This window comes from Pygoscelis adeliae, unplaced genomic scaffold (genome assembly GCF_000699105.1).
Source record: "Pygoscelis adeliae isolate BGI_AS28 unplaced genomic scaffold, ASM69910v1 Scaffold286, whole genome shotgun sequence".
NCBI classification, from domain to species: Eukaryota; Metazoa; Chordata; class Aves; order Sphenisciformes; family Spheniscidae; genus Pygoscelis; species Pygoscelis adeliae.
The window spans coordinates 2990472-3004084 of NW_008825076.1; the positions used below are offsets into that span (position 1 = coordinate 2990472).

General features: G+C 45.6%; 1 protein-coding gene across 1 annotated transcript in view; it reads right to left on the bottom strand.

Annotated features, from left to right (window-relative positions):
• The window catches only part of NFATC2 (nuclear factor of activated T-cells, cytoplasmic, calcineurin-dependent 2), a 98646-nt gene that overhangs the window by 76566 nt on the left and 8467 nt on the right, over positions 1 to 13613 (bottom strand). Inside the window, exons 2-3 of the mRNA XM_009326754.1 lie at positions 4255 to 5281; positions 2788 to 2956 (exon numbers count right to left, since the gene is read on the bottom strand). Of these exons, the coding sequence (XP_009325029.1) occupies positions 2788 to 2956; positions 4255 to 5281 (1196 nt within the window). The remainder of the gene's footprint in view (positions 1 to 2787; positions 2957 to 4254; positions 5282 to 13613) is intronic.

A 13613-nucleotide genomic window follows, 5' to 3' on the forward strand; every position in this document is an offset into this window, starting at 1 on the left:
ACAGATAGCACTTGTTGAAAACTAATTTAATTTAATTTCTTACAACCAGTTGCCTTTAACTCATGCGAACTTTCCTCAACAGCATCTACCTTTTAAAAATCTCTCCTGTTTCATTTTCTCTGTTTCTGTACTGTTTGCATCTGACAAGAACACGAAAGTTAAAATTCACTGGGGGGAAAAAAGAAAAAAAAAACCAAAACCAACACCTCAAAGCCAAATAACTTATGACATGAAAGCTTTGGATTTTACTAGCCTTCCTGAGTTTCAGATGTCCTAAACCATAAAGGTACAACTATCTCATTGCTCTGCACCCATATGAACCTTGTTATGTTAAAGTGAACACAAATCCAACGAATACTTCCCGGTTTATAATAAACCTTCACAAAGAAACTGTCCATATTTTCCCCATATGCAGGCACAGCTGTGCAAAGGCACATCTGCTCGGGAAACTAACATGGATCTTTGAATTTATAGTTTAAGATCCTTAAACTTGATGGCAAATTATGATAAAACTAGGAATATCAGTTCCTGTCTCCAACAGAAAATATAAATCCCTCTTTGATTGATACTGATTACAGGAAGGAAACAAAGCACTTATATTTCCCCATGTCACGAGAAATTCCTTCATTGCAATAAACATCCGGTTGATAGGAATATCTTGGGAAGGTAAATGATACTATATTTGTAAGCAAACTGAGAAAAGAACAAGTGCTGATTGGCCATATAGTTCATACATCCATGTAGCTCCAAACAGACCACAGCGGGCTATGAGTTTGTCAGATTCATAAACTACAAAGATTGCATATATTAAGGTATGTCAAATGTGATTGCTATTTATTATTATCCCGCACCCTTTACTCAAATATCCAGTCCATACGTGTAAGTCCAGCTCAACCGAAGTAAACAAATCCATTGATTTAACACTTTATGGCTCGATTTTAAAAGGGGCTGAGCCTGCAGGGGAATATCTAACATATGCTTGAAGTTAAGCACAAGCCAACCCAGTGAAATTAGTGATATTGATCACATGCTTAAAACTAAGCATAAACTTCAACATTTTCCTGGTCCATGCTTGCCATAGCAAGTCCTGAGTGTGACAGGAACACCTGCAGGACGCACCCCAGCTTTGCCTAGTGAAAGTTGTAGCTGTGGCTGATCTGTGCAGTTGCCATACCTCATGACCAGCAACACCGCCCTGACACCTTGCAACCCCGACCAAATGCCTGGCTTTCCTTCCTGAATGGCACTGGCTGAAATTGGGAGGAAATGCGTGAGAAGACTGGTGTGGCCCCGAGTGGCTTCAGTGAAGCTACTCAGCCATTATTTTACATTACCCTTTGAAAAGTGAAGGAAAAGCCCGTCACCCTCCACAACAGAATAAGGGTTCAGCGAAACCACCTTCCAGGTCAGCAAAGGGCCAAATTCTGTTACCTCCATCACTGTCAGCTTGGATTTCGTTTCCTGATTTCAGCAGGGTGACTTCCCGTCTCACAAGCATAGCTAGGACCAGAATTGGACTCTTTAGAGCAACAAAAATGATACCTCAAGATATAAAATTATTTTTCTGTAGTGACATCAGCCAAAATCACGAGGGAGCTCCTGCCTGAACTCATTCACCCTTTCTCTATAAAATTACAAAGCCGACAAACATGTCCTCTCTGTATCTACAGCTTTATAGAGGCCAAACTTTTTTTTTAAGTCATCCCCACTGCTATGTAATTATCTTGCCGTGCTGTCTCCTTATCACACGGCTACTACAGCCAGTACAGGTTTCCCTGTGGTGGTGTACATCCAGGACAAAAAGAAGGCAGTGTTACCACAGATGACAAGCAGAGCTGCACGCAAGGTGGGACACGGCGTCAGCAAGTTACATATAAACCAGGCACTACATTGAAATGGATGTACTGAGTGCTTGAATTACACACGGGTGAAATTCTCTGACCTAAATTTAAATGGGCTTAAAATTAGAAGTTCTACCACGTAACCAGAGGACAGAAAAAAAGAGTAAAATTGCTAAGGAAAAAGCAAATGCATGAAAGACATTTCTAGCAAAAGGCAGCTGTCAACTCTGGGGAAACTCCAGTTTAACATCCATACCTTCCTAATCCAACTCCCATCGAGGTTAATGAAGGTTGCTTTGCCTTTCTTTAAACCTCAAGTGAATGTGTAGGAGTCGTGTACAGTTTGGCTGTATGGACCGGAGAGGGGCTGAGGTTAGATACAGCCAGAAACACAGGTAGCAACTCTGTCACATGGACTTGCTCTGCGAAACCTGGGGGAGCACGGCCCCAAAACCCTCACTCACCGCTGGCAGGAGGACGTGGTACTGCAGATCTAACGTGATCTGCTAGTTATTTTAAATCTGAGTTTGGCAGGTCACTGAGCTACACTGACTTTGAAAGCCAGGCTTGATGTTTGTACATTTTGAACGTTACAAAAAGCCCTAGCTGACACAGACGAGTCTGTTCTCAATATAAAAGAGGCTCAGCTGGAATTCAGGACAGCTGGACATCTTTTGACAGAGTTGGGTCACAGGAGGTTTAACACATGGCCCAGAAAAGGTGGCAAATATTTTGCCTAAGTTTCTGAGCTTTCACAAGCTAACCCAAACCAACTTTACAAACATCTAGGACTTCACCACAGTTCAGCTTCAGGCACTTTATGCACATCTACAAGCACACCCAGGTTCACATGGTCCTCCTCTTTCAGGGTCAGCCCCCAGCAAGGCTTTCAAAAATGGACTCACCCTCCACTTTTCCTCTACAGAGCTGTTCTCCAGTCCCTTACCTGGACGACGGGGTGGCCTCCGGTCGGCGCCTTGACGGCCCCTCGGCTTCCCTCCGTTTCGTAGTGCGCCCGGTGGTGGGGCTTCGGCTGTACCTCGATCCGCAGCTCGTAGGAGCCAGACTGGCTGGAGAGCGGCCACTCGAGGGGCGGGAGCGACTGGACAGGCAAACTGGGCAGAGAGAGACCACACCAGCTGAATCTCTTTAGCACTTTATTTCTCAAAGCCCTAATCCCTTCTTCCTCCAAGTACCCCACTGGGGCAGCTCTTGCTGAAACGGAGTCTGCTATTAATTTCAATGAGAATATGCTGTCCTGCTCACGTTTGATTACAAACTCTGCTGAACTTCAGGACAAACATAATAATCCCTGTGGGCCCATCTCCTTGCAGAAGAGAATAGAATATTTCTATTTAAGAAACAGAAATATCTGTAGCAGTTATACTTTTTCAAAGACCCCCCTCTTTTATCTAGCTTTTGCTGTGCGTCTTAAACTTTGATCACAGAACATATATTGTGAAATATTAACTCCATTTACCATTACTTACCAGTTGCATAAATTAGTATTATTTATGATTTCCATAAATATTAAAATGCACACAAATAAAATGCTAAATATTCTTACCTGATACTAGTTTTCCTGTTATCAAAATACACAAGGGTTTATAACATGAAATTAATACATTGTAATGTACAACTAGAGCTTGCACTGGATTTTAAACAACTCTTATTTTGTTAGTACAAACTGCTGCCAGGACCGATCTAACAAGCCAAGGAAAGTCACAGCCCATGTTCTTTCGCTCACAATTTGTGTTTAGCAGTGCGGGATAACGTCAGCGTGGGGACAACCTTGCTGCCGAGCGGGATGGCAGGGCTGACAGGGTGCCAGTGGTGACTGCACACATTTGGCAACCTCCGTCCTGGCAGATACGCACCACTCGGGGCCCAGACCTGCGTGCCGCCAGTGCCAGGCAATGGAGGGAGCTGATGAGGGTAGTGCCAATGACTGAGATTTGGGTTAAACAACAATTAACAAATTAACAACCAACAATAAGTCACTAAAAGTTGACCGAATGCTCAGTCTGACTTGGAGCAGCGTGCTCTATTTTGAATCAGGAAATATTTAAAGTATTTTCATCCCTGGTGGAAATTTGTAAGCGAGACATTCTCTGAATTTAGAAAAGCGATCAAACCATTTTCTTCAAAAGCAGCAGGATGGAACGAGAGTGTTAAGCCTCTGTTGTATGCTATGCTATCAATGAACCACTTTGATGATGTTTCTTCCAAACCCAGATTTTTTCATCTCTCGGAATCATAATGGATTGGGCTCCCATTAACCAATGCTGTCCCTGAGCACTTAGCTCTGGTGTGCAACAGGATCTGCCCAAGGAAACACTCCCTAGGGATCACTATGCATGACAGAGGACATCACGCCATGAGAAAACACGCAACCACAAGCAGCATTACATACCTGCAGATAGGTATTGCAGGCACCAGTTGCTTTGTCCAGGATGGAGGTACCAACAAAATTGATTCTGGGGCTGAGTTTCTCCTGTCCTCCTGCTCACAAGGCCCGTGGAAGTCAACAGTCTGAAAGACGTGACATGGAATGCTGTTTTTGTGGGAAGGCATTGATGAAGGATCAGGGCTGGTTTTCCAAATTTTCGTGGGAACACCACAGGAAGGATCCGTAGGAAGGCTGTTCATAGCATCCATGGAAAGAGAAGCGCTGGGCAACTGCGTGTAAGTAACTGAAGAGTTGTCTTCTCTCAAGGGGATGCGAGGAGAGGATTGTGGAGAGGGGGTCCTTGACTGTCGTGGAGAAGTGGAAGGCAGCTGAGTACTGTAGAGCTCAGTGCAAGAGTACCTCCGTTTTGCACCTGGTGATGAAGACCTTGAGTTGGGACAGGGTGATGGTGAATGTCGTCCCAAGCAGGTTTCCTCCGTGATGCTTGTTCGTGGTGACATTATTGGAGAGGTTCTAGGAGAATAATGAGTATGGATGTTTTGAAACTGTGGACAAAGGTCATCACTAGGACCATTATTTGGTGAAACACATGGTGATGTGCAAGGAGATACATTTGTCTCTGAAATGAAACTTGCAGAGGAGCCGCTACTAGCTGGGCTCAAACACAGTGGTTCTCTGTAGCCCTCAAAGCCAGGGACAGGCAGGGTAACCCTTGGGCTAGTGGTAGCTGAGTTTGACTGATGTTCTACCAAAAGAACATCTGTGTCTCTGCTGCGGAAGGGACCCCCTGAATGAATCAGTTCATGATATGGAGTAATTTCAATCCTAGGGCTCGGAGCAGAGGCCCCTGCAGCGTTGGCAGGGTGTGTAGGTGTTGTCCCTATGCTATCTGGCTGTCCATATCTGCCCATGGGATCTGCAGAAAGGCTAGAAAAAGGCAGGGGGCATGGCTTGAGGCCACAGTCCAAGACATCATGAGCGTATGTAACTCCAGAGGGTGGGCTGTTGGTTTTATGTGGAGTCGGTTCTTCTGGAAAAAGAAGGGTCTCTTTAAGACTATAAATACTATTACAGAAGCTGAGCAATCATGGATTTAAAAAAATGCATATTTATAAACTGGTTGTGATCTGATATTAGGTAAATATTTGTTTAATTATTTTTAACTGCAATTAATGCTTGTGAAAAGTACTGGATTAACAGCCAGGGAAGCTCAAGTGCTCAGAGCAGATGCAGCATGGACAGAAGCACTGCAAACACCTCCACACCGCCTGGCCGGGCTCCCTCTACCTGAGCCCTGAGCTAGAGGGATCACCTGGAAGGGTCAGCAACACGTCAGCCTCTCGGCCCATTCCAACGCTGGCCTTCCTATTCTTTCTGCCAAATACACCCCTTAGCACCAATTGGGGTGTTGTGACTTCGGTCAGCTTTTGTCAACCGGGAGCTGAACTGAGACCATCATGTCACAAAACCACTTCCAAATAGGTCTATGTAAAACCAAAAGGTTGAGGAACAGCTTTTGGTGAAGGGAGAAAAACTTTTCTCACACAGCAAAGTCCAGCCAGAAAAGGCTTCATGAAACCAAAGCTGAGCTCAAGCTCTTAAATGAAAAAGTCAGTTCTGTGTGATGATTTGTTTGGCTCCATATCACGTCAACAAGTTTTGGTGACAGGTTTCACATGAGAAAGCACCAGATGATCAGAAAACACATTCATAGATATTAGTTAGAAAAGAGAGGGAGAGAGAAAGGATCCAGCCCCATGTTTACAGGCAATCACTTTCCAATTTCAGCTCAAGGAAAGTCTTGGCCAGAGAGGGATTATAAAATACACAGTAACAGGTAAGTGTGTTCACTGCAACCCTCTCTCCTGGTGCAAAAAATCCTCAATTTTCAGAGATTCTCAGTCTTGCAAACTGTCCCCAGTTTGCAGAGTACAGGGATGCTTCTAGGCAATACAGAATTCCCACCGGCATCGCTGAGCCCGGTTCTGGTCTCTTCCCAGCATCCCATCTGGTGCTCAATGCCAGCGGCATCCGAGAGGGCAGAGTCAAGCCAAGTACCCCTGGGACAGACCCCTCGACGTACATCAGCTCCTGCAGCTTCCCCAGCCTGGGAGCTGAATAATATTTGTCATCACACAAAAGCATGCAAAACATTATCAGGATTTTTGTATGTTTTTAAAGATTTCAATGTATCCAGCAGGAAATATCTGAAACAGCTCCACAGTTTGAGATTAATTCACACTATCTGCTCACCCTTGTGTCAGTATGTGTCATAGGCAAAGAGGGTTTCATTTAAATATTTAAATAACTGTTCCAGCATTTTCTCCCACTCCTACACTACATGAGGCAGCATTTCCCATGAGCAAATAATATTGTACATCAAGCCAGGTAGGAGCTGACTGTGCTTTCTGCAAAGGTAGCAAAAGATCGTAGTGAAACTTTTGCACGCAGAGAGACTGTGATTTAATTTCAGGGGTTTCTGTTCGTTTTCAGTTTTAAACGCTTCTTAGTGTGAAAGCAAAATCCTCCACTGATTTTTGACTGCTACTTTTTGTGCTCAATGTTTTGCACAACCTGGAGAAAACTCCACAAAAAATAAAAATGTAGCAGGAACACAATGAGCCTTCGTGTTTAGCGGGAAACGCCGACCAGCCGACCAAACAAACCAGCACACAGGAAGTCTATGTGACGGGATGGGGGACGACTGGGAGAGTCCAGCTTGCAGATTTCTTAAGGTTCCCTCTGGCTTTTAATCTCAGCACACAGCTGTTTTGGGGATGGGAAAACAGCAACGAGCAACTGAATTTTGAGCCGAACATATTTTTAGCATCGTTGATCTTGGATATCAGAGCTTTGTCACTCACAGGATTACCGGGGCATTCACATCACTCAAACTCTGATGCATCAAGCCTAGATATTGATGCTATGATTCACTTTGAATAAAATTCATCACTCCTTCGGACTCAATAGAGCAACACACCCCTCCGCAGTCACACAAAACATCACTCCCACTGCTTTCAGAAGAATCACTCCCATTTAAATTGATGCAAGAGAGCAAAATCAGCACCAAGCAGAGTGAGGCTTGACGCCAGGACTTGAGGCAGGACTCGTACAGTGATCAGCAATCGCAGAAAAGTTCTCCAGGCTGAACAGCTTCACATCAAGGAACAGGCGACCGTTTCGGTTCCCCATTCAACACAGCTACAATGCGAGCTGCCCCCACCGTACACATTAAACCATGTTGTCTGTGCCAGATACACAGACAACAGATAAAACATTACAACTCCTCACAACACATGTTGAGCAGCAAAGCTGGCACGTATAGATTTGTCTTGAGGGGTACGGGGAAAGCAAACATATATTTTTATGTGAACATGTAATTTTTAAAGTCTTCTGAATAACAACCACACACCACCACCCACGCTTTCTGCCTATTAAAAATTGGGCTTTAGATAACCCAAGTTTTCTTTACTTTTCTCCGGAATATTGTGTTTAAATGAGCACTTTCATCCTTGGCATTCACCCTCCAAGAAGATCCATGTTCCAGATATTAATAACAATGCTTACGCACAACAACAAGCTGCAACATGCCCTCGCCTTCACATAGCACTCTCGCAGAGCATTCCTCTGCAGTGCTTTACGGGCCGTGCAAACCGGGATTGCTCACTCAGCGCTCACAGGCAGCGAGCGAGGCAGGCACCCTTTGCCAAGCAGACAACACCCACAGCCTTCTGTAGAGCAAAAATATTTAGTTTCCCCCCACATGGCAAATTATCAATAAAGCAGGCAGCTACACAGGAATGTGGGCAAGACTGCAGACAAGAAAACCTCGGCTCGTTTGAAGAGTGCCTGGGGAACCGCGCCAGGTAGAGATGCCCAGAGGCGGAGGCTGCGTCTCGGGCAGGGGAGAGGCTGCCGGCCCTGACTCATCGGCACGGCTTCGTCAGGACCCAGGGCTTGGGGGGTTTGGGGAGATCTCCTGACCGAGTCCCAGCCCTGCATAACTTCAGAGGTACAATGAAATCACTGTCCCGGGTGCTATTGCCCACGACTGTGATGTCACAGTCTGTCGCCATGGAAACGCTGGTGATGCTACAACGCAAGGCTCTGACCTCACCGGGGGAGGGAAAAGGGGTGGTTGGGTGAAGCAGCATGTGCTGCTCTCCGGAAGTAAACGGCTCTTCCATCAAAATCAGGAGAAATTGTGCTTTTTGCTTCAGTAGGAGGGGACTGGCTACCCCACGCCCGGCCAACTTGGCTAAGGCAGGCTGGGGTTTGGAATCCGCTTGAGGAAGGGACAGACCCCAGCCAACAGCCCAGCTTCCCCAGGCGAGCACCACGGGAGTTTGGTTTTGTAAACAATGTCAAGCTCCTGCTTTTGAGAGGGGCAGCAGGGGACAGGGACAGGTTGCTCCCTGGCAGCCCAGCTGCTTTGTCTCTGCATTTACAGAGACCAGCAGGAACATGGAGCAGCCTGGGGCACGGGAATGGCTCCAGGCAGATGGCCCCAGCAATACCCATGCTTCTGCCCGGGCTGCCAACGTGAGCTTGGTTAGGGTGGCAGGAGCTGAGGACAGCAAACCTCACACTGCTGGCCCTCTGCCACACTGGAGACGGCAGGAGGCAGCCCACCAGCTGGGCTCTCCAAGGAGGTGAGAGGCTATCGCGCCCCCTCACAAGAGAATAATTATGTGACAGATCAGCCTAGCAAAGGTGTTTTTCAAGAACTGAAGCAGCTTTGAAACCTTTATGCAGATGCCCCAGAGATACAGCTTGGCACCCAAGGCTGTGCCACCTTCAAGGGTTCATCTGTCCCTGCATATTGCATCCCAGAACACAGACTGAAATACTCCTGCAAAGGACTGTCCTCTCCACTGCTTTTCTGATGGACAGCTCGGCGAGCAGCACAGCAGCTTCAGCACAGCTCCTCTGACACCCCTCTGCATGTGCAGTTACAGTGCTTCCCCACCTCCCTTCACTTGGGCATTTCCCAGCCTGAGGTTTCACTGCTGAATCATCCTCTGACTCAGTACCAAAAGATCCTTCTTGTTTGAAAGGGGGTTAAAAGAAAGCGAGCTTCACACCCAGACAACACTGGCACCTCCTCACGTTCTCAGTCAGCTTTACTGCCAGCAAACAGCCTACTCCCCTGTGTCATCCAAACCTCACGACTAGGGAAGACCTACCTCCACCCCCTCTAGGATCCCACCCAAACTGCCTCCAAGCTGGCAGCTTTTATTCCCCCCTTTTTTCCATAGCCTTTACCCAGTTACTAGTTCACATGACCATCTCTCCTCTTCCCACAACAGGGAATGGAAGCAGGGCTCTGCGTCCTACCGTATTATAAACAAACAGCAAACCACCTCCTATAGACAGACTCATGCAGCATTGCCTGCAGCATGCAGGCAGCTCCACCAACCACCCGGTGGTGGGGCAGCCTCCCCAGGGGGGTACCTTCAGGACTGCCCTTAGTGCTGATTAGCTAGAAGAGTTAAAACACAGGTGAAAAAGATCAAGAGATTTAAGTTTCAAGGCCTTAACCCTTGATTTGAAAAACTCCTTTTCACATACCTCTGAAAGGCAGAAAGGAAAACCCACAGCGGGTCCCGCTGGGCTCCAGAGATTTCCCAAGCTCGGACGGGACGCACACCAGCGTGTGCGCACATGGCTTTGCAAGGGCCCACCCTCTGCTGTTTTTTAAACAAGGCAATAACACCAAAGCCATTCAGTCAGCCAAATGTGACCCTGCCAGTTAGCATGAAATTAGGGAATAACAGATCACCCAAGCAACTGCATTCCATGATGGGTTTATACAAATCATCATCTAGGAAAAGCTAAAGATAGCTGTGTGCAGGGCAAGGGAGCCACGGGAGGGCAGGGGGAGAAGTTCGGTTTTGACCTCACGTCCGTTTGCTGCAGTGCAGCTCCTGGGATTTAAATGGAGTTCCTTATTTGCATAAGTAAGAGTCCAATTTTTTTTAATTAATTTCCTTACTGTCATTTGAAGGGGCCAGCCCAGAGCTTTTTTGCATTTTTCAAAAGCCGAGTTGTCTGTTATTTGCACTAGCTGCTTGAAAGCTCAAAGTGAAAGTTGGTTTCCTGAGTGAAATCTGGTATTCTCTGTTACATGTGCATATTTGTTTCTTTACTGCAGGGCTGCCGCTGAACACTGCCTCCTGTGTTACTGAGCCAGTCACCAGGACGGAGCTGCAAGCACTTTTTTTTTTCCTTTTAATAGCTTTGTATTGGGGAGAAAAAGAAGGAACGAGGCAAATTATACAGGGCTTGACACCTACAAGATGTGGCAATGTCCCTGGGAGCCTGTCTACATACAAACAAGCATTTAGAGGAATATTAATATTTATAGATGGTGCCTGCTTCCCCTCTCTATATTATACATACATAGACCTTCTAGATTCATATCACCAGATGCAATGTAAGAGTCTGCTGAGCTACAGCAAAGGCTTGAGCCTACAAGAAAATACTCTTTCCTGTTTGCATTCTCACCTGTTGTCTTAGGGCAAGATTTTGTCTGGAAACTTATTTAAAGATGAGTTTTGTTTGGATTTTAAGTTTCAAAGCACACCTCAGAGGATCAGTTCTCAGAAGGGTTAACCTCAAATATTAAAAATTATGTGGCAGCTTTACCTATCAGTGGATCATCACACAGTGAACACAGAACAGAAACACGTGAAGTGAGCTGCTGAAGCAGAGCACTTGTCTGGCTTTTCAGTATTTTGTCTCTCATAGAGGCCAACAGCAGGTATTATGGAGTAATACACAACGCAGTTATGAGAACTTACTCATCTGGGACTCCTATTTGCAGGAGCTAGTTCAAATGTTGTTGACTTTCTGTCAACCTTCTCCACTGGGAAACAAGGATATTCAGCACCTTTCAAGTTTGAAATAAGCTAAAACTTGGGATACCACTAGCAATACCTCCATGTGTATCTCTCAAGGGAATGCATCTAACACATTTTTTTAAAAGGAGACAGAAAACATCTTCAATGCCCAAGTGAAATCACAATTTCAGCCTACCCGCTTTACCCAAACTTCCCAAAGCCTGTTCACCTGGGCACATCTCTGAGTTCAGTCTGCTGAAGGCAGATGTTTCTGGTTTGGAAATGCTGAGAAGAAGATAGCTAATTAAAGTCTGGCAAGTAAGGGTAAAAATAAAAGGCATATGGAAAATGGCACTTTGTACAGCACTCCTGCTTTTGGAAATGGTTGGCTTAGAGCGGAATATCTAATATTAATAATATTGACCATAGGATTTTTATTTACCCTTTTTTCCCCTGTTGCTTTTATAGCAGTCCATGTTCCTGTTGTCTCAGGCACACACAAGCACTACTGAATGCCAGCCGCTTTCAGTAAGGATATTTCTGGCATTTCCATGGCAACAAGTTGTGATATAGATCCTACTTTTAAAACACAAGCTTAGGTGAATACTGTCAAATCCCAATCTTTTAAAAAAATTGTTCATCAGAAATAAGCTTTCATCCCAATCCATTCCGAAAGTCCCAAATTTACATTCCCCCCCCCCCAAAAAAAAAAATTAAAAATCACTTTTAGCATGTTTACAGAGATTTGTTATTATAGGACTTGTCGTGAGCGGTGGGTGGAGCAGGCCAGACTGAGGAAACCAGAGCCTCTTTCAAACGGGCTTTGAACGCAGGAACCAGACTGAAGTGCTGGGATCCACAGACACTCCTATGGTTTTGGTTCCATTTTGAATCCTCCACTGAAAAGGACTTGTTTTCCCAACTGCAGTTCAGACGAGGCCAGAATCGCACATGAACAACGAGCATCATTTACCACCGGCATGTGGATAAAGCCCTTTCTCAAAATTTGAACATTTTCTGTTCTCGTGTAAACACGCTTTAATCTTTTGTACATTAAAGGTCACAGATGTATACTGGATTGCTTACAGACTCTAGCTGGTGCCTTTTCAAAGTGAGGGAGAATGTTCTCCAGATTACAATGCTAGTATATATGGTTGTGATTTTTTTTTATGCTAATGATTTCCATCTTTGCAACAAACAAAATTACGACTAATTATGGTTTCCAGTCATTCAAAATGTGGAGAAAGCAGGCTCAAGAAGGAAGTTACTTCTACTACAAGGATACGCTGCTCTGCATTTATGTGGTCTGAAGGTTAAACTTTCTACCCCCCACCTACGTACTATTATATTCTGTGGAACTTCCCACTCAAGGCTTCACAGCAGTACTCTCTACTATAACGATGTGAAAAAAAACAGCATCTGAAGCTTTCACTGAGATTTAATGTATTTTCATTAAAATCACTGACTTCTCCCCATCGTGGATTTATTTTAGCATGGTTGGAACTACATTAAACCTTGAAAGAAAATTCAGCTTTGTACATTTGATGACATTAACCATCCTCACTCAGCTTTGATGCTGGTGCACATCTGTATATTTAAACAAGTATACAAAGAATAAAACTCAGTAGCAACTCTCCGTTTTGCTAATGATACCACGATTCAGGCCTAATAGGTCTCCTCCTGCACTGTCCCCCAGGCACACATCTCTTTCTTCGAATGCCCTAGAGAAATGCCGCCCCTCAGCTGTGCAGAATCAAAATGAATGTATCTTGGAAACAATATGCCAGCAATTCTTTCCTCTGGGTCCTATCTCTTTTGGCTTTGTCTGGTTTACACAAATCTGTATTTTATGGGATAGGAAGTATCGCTTTTTAGTATCATCAACAGATAGAATTATCATTTAGAAAGTCAGGGAATACTTTGCACAGTGCTTTTAGTATCACAGACTTGCATAAAGTCAGAAAAGTAGGAGAACAGTCTGCAAATCTTTCTTTTTTTTTTTTAATTTTAACTTACGCTTCTGGTGTTTGGACCCAAACTGGAAACTAGATCTCCCCAGCTCCTTGCCATCCAAGCAGGATGGTCAGACTCATCGCAGGTAACTAACTCCTTGGGGCTCCTAGACTCAGCGCTCAAGCTGCCTTTTTGTTTCCACAACACCCTCTACCGTGATGATGATGGTCACAAGGACACCAACCGAGCTGAGCTCTTCTGCTTCGCCTTTCACAGCTGTGCTCTGATACCCATGTACACAACTCTGTAAACAACAGGAAGGTCCCACGGCCGCTTTCAGATGCTCCATCACCAGTCGGGGACCAAGCCACTTGCCGCCAGTGACGGTGACCGCTCGCAAGCACCTGCTGGCTAAAGCAGCACCGCAAAACCCGAAAAGCCCAGCCCTGAGCACAGCCCGTCAAGCAGCACACCGCTCGGCGTCCATCGCCACGCCGGTCCCGGGCACTCAGACCGGGGCACACGCCCGGCTGCGGACCCGGCGAGGGGCCCCGGCGTGGCTGGCCC